Source organism: Penaeus vannamei, chromosome 34 (assembly GCF_042767895.1).
Source record: "Penaeus vannamei isolate JL-2024 chromosome 34, ASM4276789v1, whole genome shotgun sequence".
Classification (NCBI taxonomy): Eukaryota; Metazoa; Arthropoda; class Malacostraca; order Decapoda; family Penaeidae; genus Penaeus; species Penaeus vannamei.
Genome location: NC_091582.1, coordinates 5529151 through 5541650, shown reverse-complemented (window position 1 = coordinate 5541650; position 12500 = coordinate 5529151). Strand labels below are relative to the sequence as shown.

The following is a 12500-nucleotide window of genomic DNA, read 5'->3' as shown; positions in this document are numbered from 1 at the left end:
TGAGGATAATGATAATGAAAATGATAAACACAGTATCGATAATGCCAAACCTGATTACGACCTCGAATGACAGCATATTTAAAATACTAATTGCAATGAATAAATGAATACATTCGCCTTACTCTGAATACATGAGGAAGATAGGCCTATGCCATATTCGTCGAAAAAAAAATATTCCAGATTCCTCTCCTTCCTTCGTATCCTCTTCAGGAATTTCGAAGGAAGAGAAGACAACAAGGACGCTGAGCTGAGATGAAGGATACGGGTCGTTATGCAACGAGTGTGGATGGTCGTTCGTTTTGCTTTTGTCTGTCCGTTGATTTTCTTGCTTGAGGGGTCGTCTTCTCTGCCGATTCCCTTTTCTTGAGAATCTACAGAGGAGATGACGACTTAAGAAGGGGAATCGGTAGAGGAAACGACTCCTTAAGAGAGGTTATTAGAGGAGAGAACGACCCCTGAAGAGAGAATGAATAGAGATACGACTTGAGTACGACCCCCGCGCTCTCTCTTCTCTCGTGTTCTCTCTTCTCTCTTTTCTTTACCCTTTTGTTGTCGTTTCTCTGTTGTTGTTTTTTTTTTACGTTTTACCGTTTTGTTTTGTTGTATGTTGTATTTGTTATGAACAAAGGCAGCAGTAATCTCATTATTATTGGGTTATTTTTTATTGCCCTTATTATTGTTGTTGCTGTTGTTATTATTATTATTATTGTTATTATTATTATTATTATTATTATTATTATTATTATTATTGTTGTTGTTGTTGCTGTTATTGTTATTATTATTGTTGTTGTTGTTGTTGTTATTGTTATTGCTATTATTATTAATGCTGTTATTATTATTATTATTATTATTATTATTATTATTATTATTATTATTATTATTATTATTATTATTATCATTATTATTATTATCATTATTACTATTATTATTATTGTTATTACTGATATCACCATTATATATATTATCATTTTATTATTTTTACTATCACTACTACTACTATACTATACGACCTCAGTTTCCACTATTTACCATCAGACATTCTGGTTGGTGTTCGTGGCAGGCCGTTGCATGCATATGTATTTGTTGTTGCTTTGGTGCATTCGTGTCACTTCCGTTCACCTGCAACACCATCACTCCCTTTGCAATCATGGCTTTTTTCCCCGTGTTGCACCGGCAGCGGCAGATGACTCCCCTGCAACAGACGCTCTCCAATTTCTGGGAATTATTATTTTTTTTTCATCTTTTTTTATGATCGTGTTCTGTCTCTGTGGGGATGGTTTTTGATGTCTTCTCCCATATCGTCTGTCTTCTGTTTCTCGTTCCTCTCTCTATCTAGCCTCTTCCTTCTTTTTTCTTGTTTTTCTTCTCCTTCTTCTCTCCTCTTCTCCTCCTCTTCGCCTTCTCCTCCTGTTTTTCCTTCTCCTCCTCCTTCCCCACCTCCCCTCTCCCTCCTCTCTCCTCCACCTCCCTACATCCTCAACTTTCTCCTCCTTCTCCTCCTCCCTCTCTTTCTGCTTTTCCTTCTCTTCCTCCTCCTCCCCCACCTCTCCCCTCCATCCTGCCTCTCACCAGGACCTCCCCGTCCCTCCACCTCGCCTACATCCCCTCTCCCCTTCCTTACCTCTCTCTCCTCCCCCTCCCCCCACCTCCCCTACCTCACTCCCTCGCCATTTCTCTCCTCCTCCCTCCACCACCTTCCCTCCCCCCTCTCCCTTACCTCTTCCCCACCTCCCTTACCTCCACATCTCCACCACCTCCCCCCTCCACCACCTCCTCCTCACATCCCTCCCTCCCCCGTGACTTGGGCAAGAAACCATCAGTGATCGCCCTTTAAATATGACTGATTCAAAGACGTCACGTGATCGACTCTGCTGCTGGTCTTGGCTGATGTCCAGGGGGGGAGGGAGAGGGAGGGAGGGAGGGAGGGAGGGAGAGAGGGAGGGGGGGAGGGGGGAGGAAGAAGGAGAGGGAGAGGGAGGGGCGAGGGAGAGGGGGAGGGAGGAGAGGGAGGAAGAAGGAGAGGGAGAGGGAGAGGGAGAGGGAGAGGGAGGGGGGATGGAGGGAGGAAGGAAGGGAGGGAGAAGGGAGTAAGGGAGGGAAGGGGGAAGGAGAGGGGAAGAGGAAGGATAGAAGAGAGGGGAGTAAGAGAGGGAGGGGGAGAGAAGGAAGGGAGGAGAAGGAGAAGAGAAGAGGATAGTAGTTAGAAAAAGAGAGAAAATAGAGGGGAGAAGTAAAAAAAAAGAAAGGAGGGAGGAAGCAACAGAGTTTTATAAAAGAGAAGGAGAAGCAGAAGATGAAGAATTGCGGAAAAGGAAGAATGAAAGGGGGAAAAGGGAAAGCATGGGGAGAAGGAGAGAGGAGATACGATGAAGGAAAAAATGAGAGGAAAATATATGCATAAAGTAAAAATAGATGCAATAAACGAATGAATGGAGAGTAAATAAAATAAAAACAATTTGAGAAGTCAAGTTGAGAACGTGGAAAGAAAGAGGGTCGAGCAAAAGTGAAAAATAAGAGAGAGGAAAAGAAACTAAAAGACGGAAGGAGGAAAAAATCGTGTTCAAAGCACACTTGAACTTTGTTGCTTCTTCCTCGCTTTTTCACTTCTCTCTCTCCTCCTTCTTTTTCCGCAATTCTACATTTTTCCTTTTCCATTTCAGTCTCGTTTTCTCTCGCTTTTTCTTTCGGTTCTTTCCTTTCTTCTCCTTTGCATTCCCGCAATTGTCCTTTTTTCTTTTCCCTCTCTCTCCTTTTCTCTCGCTCTTTCTTTCATGTCTCTCCTCTCTTCTCCCACTTTTCTTTCTCCTAGTTCTTTTTTCCTTTCCCTCTCTCTGTGTACTTTTCTCTCAATTTTTCTTCCCTTTCTCTCCCTCTTCTCTTTCCCGCAATTATCTCATTATCTCATTCTATCCTTGTCCCATCCTCCTCCCTCTCACGTAGTGTCCCTCTCTTTCTCCTTCTCCTTATCTCCTTTCTTGTCTTCACCTCTTTTCTTTTCACCTCACCTCTCTTCTCCTTTCCTCCCTTCATCTCTCCCTCTCCCTCTCCTTTCTTTTGTTTCCTTTCCTCACCTCTGCCTCTCTCTCTTCTCTCCTCTTCTCTCCTCTCCTTTCCTCTCCTCTCATCTCCTCTCTTCTCCCTTTCTTTCGTCTCCCTCTTCTCCCCCTTTCCTTCGCACCTCTCCTCAATTTCCTCTCTCCGTCTCCTTTCCTCTCCGTTGCTTCCATTGTTTAATTCATGCTGTCTCGGCGAATTGTAGTAAATAAACGAACTTGATAATTTTTTTTCGTTTTCGTGCTGGGTCGGGGGCTGGGAGAGAGAGAGAGAGAGAGAAAGAGAGAGAGAGAGAGAGAGAGAGAGTGGGAGAGAGAGAGAGAGAGAGGGGGGGAGAGAGAGAGAGAGAGGGGGGGGGGGAGAGAGAGACAGACAGACAGACAAACAGACAGAGAAAGAGAGTGAGAGAGAGAAGGGGGGGAGGGGGGCAGAGAGAGAGTGAGAGAGAGACAGAGGGGCAAAGAGAGAGAGAGAGTGAGAGACAGACAGACAGACAAAGAGAGAAAGAGAGAGAGAGACAGAGAGAGGCACGAGACAGCACAGACGTATCGTAAAGACAGACAGACACAAAGAGAGAGATAGAGAGAGAGAGAGAGAGCGAGAGCGAAGCGAGAGCGAGCGAGAGCGAGAGCGAGAGAGAGAGCGAGAGAAAGAGAGCGAGCAGAGAGGGAGAGAGTGAGCGATCGGAGAGAGAGAGAGAGAGAGAGAGAGAGAGAGAGAGAGAGAGAAAGAAAGAAAGAAAGAGAGAGACAGACAGAGACAGAGACAGAGACAGACAGACAGAGGGAGAGAGAGAGAGAACGAGAGAGAGAAAGAGAGAGAGAAAGAGAGAGAGAGAGAGAGAGAGAGAGAGAGAGAGAGAGAGAGCGAGAGAGCGAGAGCGCCTGCTGATGATGTCAAACTCTGCTGTTGGTCGTCGTGGGCGCATTCCTCTGCGCTTGCTTGCCCCGCGCTGCTTGTGGTGATGACGAGGGCGGCGTGTGATGAGGACAATCATGATGGTGGTGATACCGCTACATCACCTCAACACCGTCACTGCCATCGACGCAACATCACCATAACCCGACAACACCATCATTACAGCAGATGCACTGCAACAGCACCACATCATCACCACCAACACAACACCATCACCACCACCAACACAACGCTATCATCATAACCAACACCTCACCATCACCACCAACACAACATCACCACCAGCAACACAACACCATCATCACCAACACAACACCATCAACACAACGCTATCATCATAACCAACACAACACTATCATCACAACCAACACCTCACCATCACCACCACCAACACAACACCCTCATCACCACCACCAACACAACGCCATCATCATAACCAACACAACACTATCATCACAACCAACACCTCACCATCACCACCACCAACACAACACCCTCATCACCACCAATACAACACTATCATCACAACCAACACCTCACCATCACCACCACCTACACAACACCCTCATCACCACCAGGACAACACATCATCACAACCAACACCCCATCATCAACACAACACCCTCACCATCACCACCACCAACACAACACCATCACCACCAACACAACACTATCATCATAACCAACACATCATCGCTACCACTACCTCTTCTATAACTATATACTGATATTACCAATATTTATAGTGAGTGATGAGTGATTGTGCTGATAATCATATATATTATGATTGTTATAATATCTATTTTTATATCTATAATCAGCAGCATCGTGACGTCATGATGATTATTATAAATATGGCAACAGTAAAAGTAATGTCAAGGTTGATAATGAAATTAAAGTGATAAAAACGCCCACACTTGCACATTCACGCTTTCTCTCTCGCTCTCGCTCTCACTCACTCTCATTCTTACTCTCACTCTCATTTTTAGTCTCGCACTCGTTCATCCCCTCGTATTCACCCGTTCTCACTCACAATCACGCGCTTCCACAGAGTGATACGTTCATTCTCTCGGGATCACTCATTCATCATCTTGCCGATCCACCCACCCAGTCACTCATTCATTAATTTATTTATGCATTCATTCACACTCATTCACTCACTCATTCACACACATACACACACTTACTCACTCACTCGTTCACTCACTCACTCGTTCACTCACTCATTCACACACACACACACACACACACACACACACACACACACACACACACACACACACACACACGCACACACACACACACACGCACACACACACACGTATACACACGCACAGAGAGAGAGAGAGACAGACAGACAGACCTAGACAGAGACAGGGAGAGAGAGAGAGAGAGAGAGAGAGAGAGAGAGAAACTTTTTGACAATGTTTTGAGAGAGAGAGAGGAGAGAGGGGAGAGAGAGAGAGGGAGAGAGAGAGAGGGAGAGAGAGGAGAGGGAGAGAGAGAGGGAGAGAGGGAGAGGGGGAAAGAGAGAGGGAGAGAGAGAGGGGGGGAGAGAGAGAGGGGGAGAGAGAGAGGGAGAGAGAGAGAGGGAGAGAGAGAGAGGGAGAGGAGAGAGAGAGAGAGAGAGAGAGAGAGAGAGAGAGAGAGAGAAACTTTTTTGACACGTTGAGAGAGAGAGAGAGAGAGAGAGAGAGAGAGAGAGAGACAGAGACAGAGACAGAGACAGAAACAGAAACAGAGACAGAGACAGAGAGAGATAGAGAGAGAGAGAGAGACCGGTCGCACCGCTCGTATAAATGAAGGAGAGTGAATCAGACGAAAATAAAACAAATGAGCGTCGTTTGGTCGTCGATGCAGCGTTTCTTGCCAAGTGAGTCGGTTCTCTTGGCCCGAGAGGAAGATCAAGCACGCTTTTGTACGAGAAATTCGGGGTCACTGAGAAGCTGTGCGTGGTATTTATAGATTTGTGTGTGACGTTTTGTAATTTTTTGTGAAGTATGGTGGTTACGTATGCAAATGTATTTTCTTGCTCTAGGCATTTTAGTGCTGTGAGTATGGTGGTAGATTCTCAGCATATATATATATATATTTTTGTATTTAGACATGGTAGTGCCGATAGGATAGATATCCAGACATGACACGAACATGAAATGGCAAAATATCCACATATCCACGAATCCCACACACCCTCTTTGACTTAAAACTCGATGCTCCACGTGTCATTTGAGTTAGAAAGAGGTAAAAACAAAAAACAAAAAGAGGGAGAGAGAAAAAAGTGTGTTTTGAGGGTCCCTTTATTGCAAAACAGTTTGAACTCTGGCTGGCAATTGTGTGGCTAATCAACTCGATAATTGCAAAGGAAAAGGGTTGAGGAGAGAGACCCTTCAGGAGGGGGTGTTCACGAGAGCAGGGCCGCGGCAGGGGAGGAAGAGAGGGAGAGGGAGAGGAGGGAGAGAGAGAGAGAAGAGAGAGAGAGAGAGAGAGAGAGAGAGAGAGAGAGAGAGAGAGAGAGAGAGAGAGAGAGAGAGAGAGAGAGAGAAAGGAAGAAAGAAAGAAAGAAAGAAAGAAAGAAAGAAAGGGATGGAGGGAGAGGGAGAGGTGGTGGTGTTGTTAATGTAAGAAATATGGTGGTGATGTTAATGTAATTATTATGGTGATGATAATGTAAGGAATTTGGTGATGTTAATGTCATGATTGTGGTGGTGATGTTAATGCCATGATGGTGATATGGTAGGAATAATGGTGGTGATAACGATGATGATAGTGATAATGATAACAATGATGATAGTGATGATTATATAATTAGATTAATTATAGTGCTGCTGCTGCTGATATTGACGATGACTATCATATTAATAACATGATGATGTTGATAATTATAGTACTTATAATACAGTAATCATAATGATGTATCGATAGAAATTTTGATAATAACGAGATTGACAGTAATGATAACAATGTAATGATAATACCGTTAATAATAATGTTATAATGATAATACCGTTAATGATAACGTTACAATGATTATACTGCTGACGATACTGGTATAATGATAAACATATTGATGATAATAACAAAGGAATCATAACGAGAAAAGATAAATGCATTCATTGCTATTGGCTGATAAGTTCTCGTAATGACATGTGCAGGAGAGGGAGCGTTGGATAACAGTTGCAGATATTTTACCTCGTGCATGCGGGATCTTATTGCAAGGGAGAGGGAGGGCGGAAGATAAAGGTAGATATAAATTTGATGATAAGGATGAAAGAAAATATGAAGATAAAGATGGAGATAAAGGAGTATAAAGATAGATAGATATGAAGGTGTATATGAAGAAATATAATGGTAGGAATAAAATTATAGGTAAGGAAAAAGTTAAAGAAATATAGATAAATGTAGAAATATAGATAAAGAAATGTAAATATAGAGATAAAGATTAAGGAATATAAATATAGAGATAGAAATAAAGAAACGTAAATATAGAGATAAAGATTAAGGAATATAAATATAGAGATAGAAATAAAGAAATGGAAATTTAGAGATAAAGATAAAGAAATGTAAAGATGGAGATAGAAATAAAGAAATATAAATATAGAGATAAAGATTAAGGAATATAAATGTAGAGATAGAAATACAGAAATGTAAATATAGAGATAAAGATTAAGAAATGTAAAGATAGAGATAGAAATAAAGAAATATAAATATAGAGATAAAGATTAAGGAATATAAATATAGAGATAGAGATAAAGAAATATAGATATAGAGATAAAGATTAAGGAATATAAATATAGAGATAGAGATGAAGAAATGTAAATATAGAGATAAAGATTAAGGAATATAAATATAGAGATAGAAATAAAGAAATATAAATATAGAGATAAAGATAAAGAAATGTAAATAAAGAGATAAAGATAAAGAAATATAAAGATAAAGGGGCACGAACTTTTTTTTCAAAGGAAGTTTTTAATCAAAGGCAGCAACTTGGAAGTAACTTGAGACAGCTTGTTGCATCGGGGGTTTCGCCGCTCGCCAATTTCCCTTGCAATTGCGGAGAACGGTTGCAGATGTTGAGATGGGACGCTGGTGCAAGATTCGTGAGTTTTAAGTTTTTTTTTTATATATCGCCGTGTTTATTTTTAGGTAATGTAGTGTCTGATTTGGGTAGTGTTTCGTCTGTTTTAGGTGGTGTATTGTCTGTTTTAGGTAGGTTGTCCTCTGTTTTTGGGTAACTTATCTGTTTTAGGTAATATATCGTGTTGATTTAGGTAATATATCTTCTGTTTTAGGTAATATATGGTTTGTTTTAGGGAATGTATCTTCTGGTTTAGGTAATATATCTTCTGATGTAGGTAATATATCTCCTGTTTTAGGTAATATATCTCCTGTTTTAGATAATATATATTCTGCTTTAGGTAATATATCTTCTGTTTTAGGTAATATATATTCTGCTTTAGGTAATTTATATTCTGTTTTAGGTAATATATCTCCTGTTTTAGATAATATATATTTTGTTTTAGGTAATATATTTATAGATGTATCTGAAGTATGTTATAGAGTGATTTTACTATTTTGTAAATTGTAATACGGTAGGATTATATGACTATATTGTATTTTTACAATGTTTTTGCAATATATTTGTAAACTGTGATATTATGATAGGCTTATGTGACATTAGTATTTGAAAAGAATAGCATATGTATGAGGTATGTTTAGTGTGATCTTTTAGGTAAACTATTTTATCAAGATTGGCGTATGTGTTATTATTTTTTGTAATTCTTTTTTAAATACTGTTATAGTTTATTCATTACATCCTCTTTTCTCGATAAGTAAGGAAATTTTCACAATGAATTTAATTTGATACACGCATCTCCATCCATTGCTTCGCTCATTTCACGTACAGTAGATTGACTTATCAATTTAACCAGATACCGCTATTTTTTTTTTTTTATCACTAGAATCTTTGAAGATTTACAATAAATTCCATATCTGTTAGACATATGTAACAACTTACAAGAAACGCTCATTGTGAGTAATAATGATAGTAATGATGATGAAGATCATGATGATTGTGATGATAATGATGGTGGTGATAATGATAATATTAATAATAATATGATAATGATGATAATAATAATAGCAATGATAGTAATAATAATAATAATAATAATAATAATAATAATAGTAATAGTAATCATAATAAGGATGATGAAATGATAGTAATAGTAATAATAATGATAATAATAATGATAAAATGATAATAATGATAATTATAATAATAAAAATAATGTATAATTAATACCGTAAAAATAACATGGCGGCCTAAGAAGAACCACAGGCCAAGTGACCTGTTTTTTTGGCTGAGGTCCTTTTCTCTAAAGAATTCGTTTCTCGGTGACCCCGCGGCAGGACCACTGGGGTGGGGGTGGGTGGGGGGGAGTGGGAGATTTCTGCTTATTTATTTGTTTGAGTATTTGAATAGGTTGGATGGTAATGGTATGGTTGTTGTTGTTGTTGTTTTTTATTGTAGTTGATGCCATTACTGATTGTTACTATTATTGTTATTATTTATTTTTTATTGTTATATTTGCTGTGGGTATTGTTATTATTATTTTTTTTATTGTTGTTGGTGTTGTTGTTGTTATTGTTATTATTATCATTGTCATTATTATTAATATCATTATTATATATGCACACACACACACACACACACACACACACACACACACACACACACACACACACACACACACACACACACACACACACACACACACACACACACACACACACACACGTACACACACACACACACGTACACACACACACACACGTACACACACACACGTACACACACACACGTACACACACACACACATACACACACACACACACACACACACACACACACACACACACACACACACACACACACACACACACACACACACACACACTCGCTGGCTCGCGTGAAAACAGACACACGTACGAATATTTGCGTTCGAATGCGTAAATGATTATCTTTTTTAGCGAAGCGGAAGCCATAAGCAAAAAGTTGTATAAACGAACGCCGAAAATGTAAACAAGGCAAAGGAAATAAAGGAGGGGGTAAAGATAAAAATATAGAATGATGGAAAGAGAATAATTATAAGAAGAACGAAGTGCGAATAAAAAAGACATATAAAGGAGGGAAAAATATAGAATAACGGAAAGAGAATAAGAATAAGAATAACGAAGTGCGAATAAAAATGACAAATTATATAAAGGAGGGAAAATATAGAAGGATAGAAAGAGAGGAATAGAGAGAAGAAGAATTAAAATAACGAGGTGCGAAAATAGGCGTGGTCAGAGCAGCGGAGGATGAACAGGTATGGGGAACCAGGGCGACAGGAGGGGGAGGGACTTATTGGGAGGGGTTAGGGCGACGGGGAGGGAGTGATGGGGAGGAGGTAGGGGATGGGGGAGGGGTGGTGGTGGGGATGAGGAGGAGGTGGGGAGGGGGGCTGATGGGGGTGATGTGAAGGAGAGTGAGGGAGAGGGGGGAAGGGGAAGGGTGGGGTTGATGAGGAAAAGAGGCGGGGAGAATGAGGGGGGTAGGGGGTAATCAGAAGGAAGGTGAAGGAGGGAGAGGGAAGGGGGGTGATGAAAAGGAGGTGGGGGAGAGAGGAGGGGTGGGGGGTGGGGTGATGAAGAGTTGGGGGGAGAGGGAGAGAGGGGGTAATGAGAAGGAGGGGGAGGGGTGAGGGGGGTGACCAGGAGGGGAAAATGAGGATAATGGAGAATAATGAGGAGAATGACACGGGCGTTGGTGTAGGTTGTCATGGGGTGAGGATAATGACAGTGCTAGTTTCGCGATGATGTGTTTATGGTGATGATGGTGATGGTGATGGTGGTGATCATGATGAAGATGATGGTGGGGATGAAGATGAAGATAATGGTGATGATGATGGTGGTGATGATCATCATGGTGATAGTGGTGATGATGGTGATAATGATGAAGATGATGATCATGATGAAGATGATGATGATGGTGTTGATGAAAATGAAGATAATGGTGATGATGATGAAGATGATGATGAGGTGTTAATAACCCTCATTATCCTAATCACTATCACTGTCTAGACTAAATGTAGAAAAGGTTTATTTTGGATATGAAGTTTTCTCAGTGTCCCGGATGTCAGCTGTTCTGAAGTTATTGTTTTCTTCTGTTATTCTTATGTTCTTCTTGTTCTTCCTCTGTTGTTTATCGGTTTGTTTGTTGTTTGTTGTTTGTAGTAGTAGTAATGTTATTATTTTTTTTTGTTATTATTAATATTATTATTATTATTATTATTATTATTATTATTATTGTTTTTATTATTATTATTATTATTATTATTATTATTATTATTATTATTATTATTATTATTATTATTGTTATTATAAACCATTCAAATTTGAGTCATCACTCTGATGTGTATTAGAATGATGACCACTCTCCATTTTCTACTATCTCTGTCCACATACACACACGCGCGCGCGCGCGCATAGAGGGAGAGACATACAGACAGACAGACAAATAGACAGAGGCATAGAGAGAGAAGCAAACCGACCGACATACAGAGAGAGAGAGAGAGAGAGAGAGAGAGAGAGAGAGAGAGAGAGAGAGAGAGAGAGAGAGAGAGAGAGAGAGAGAAAGAGAGAGAGAAGGAGAAGGAGAAGGAGAGATAGACAGGCATACACAGACAGAGACAGATTATTAACTCCTCTCTGACTTTCCACCTTTTCGTTGTTTTTTCCTCTCTATCGAAAAAAACACGCGCGTGCACTATGTTTACGCTTAATTAAGAGTCGTTAGTGAGCAAGAAAAAATGAAGTTTAAAAAAAAAAGATCAGAGAATATGTTGCATGTGTTGCCGTCCAATAAGGCAGAAAAGAAAAAGATAAAAGTGTCGTTTGAAATTCCAAAGAGAATTTTAGTCGCAAATGTGTGCGAGATTTTTTTTCTGTATTTTTATTTCTCTCTTTGTTTGTTCCCAGATGAAAAGGAGAATTACTGAAGGTAGTGTGGAGAGGAAGGAGGAAGATTAACGTTTAGAGAGAGTGGGTAGGAGGGAGGGAGGGAGGGAGAGGTAAAGGGAGTTAGGTAGGTAGGGAGGGGAGGTGGGTAGAAAGAGGGAGGGTGGGTAGGAGGGAGGAAGAGAGGTAAAGGGAGGGGGGAAGAGGTTAAGAAAGGGAGAAGGAAGGAGGGAGAGAGAGAGAGAGAGAGAGAGAGAGAGAGAGAGAGAGAGAGAGAGAGAAAGAGAGAGAGAGAGAGAGAGAGAGAGAGAGAGAGAGAGAGAGCCACAGAGGGAGACGGACAGAGACAAACATAGAGAGAAAGAAATGAATATAAGGGAGGGAGGGAGGGCGTAGAGAGGGCGTGGGAGGTGTCCTGACCCAGATAAACAGGTCTGCCGTGACCTTCCATGACCTGTGACCCAGCATGTCGTCTATTGATGGGGCGGGGGATGGGGTGGAGGTATGGGCGGGGCGGGGCTGTACGCAGG

General features: G+C 40.7%; 2 protein-coding genes across 2 annotated transcripts in view; both read left to right on the top strand.

Annotated features, from left to right (window-relative positions):
* Nucleotides 1-12500, top strand: part of LOC113819611 (receptor-type guanylate cyclase Gyc76C-like) — a gene marked incomplete in the record, with an annotated part of 271750 nt that overhangs the window by 26651 nt on the left and 232599 nt on the right.
* Nucleotides 4141-4689, top strand: LOC138859204 (uncharacterized). The gene has a single exon (XM_070113407.1). The coding sequence runs from the start codon at nt 4141-4143 to the stop codon at nt 4687-4689; it is 549 nt and encodes a 182-aa protein (XP_069969508.1).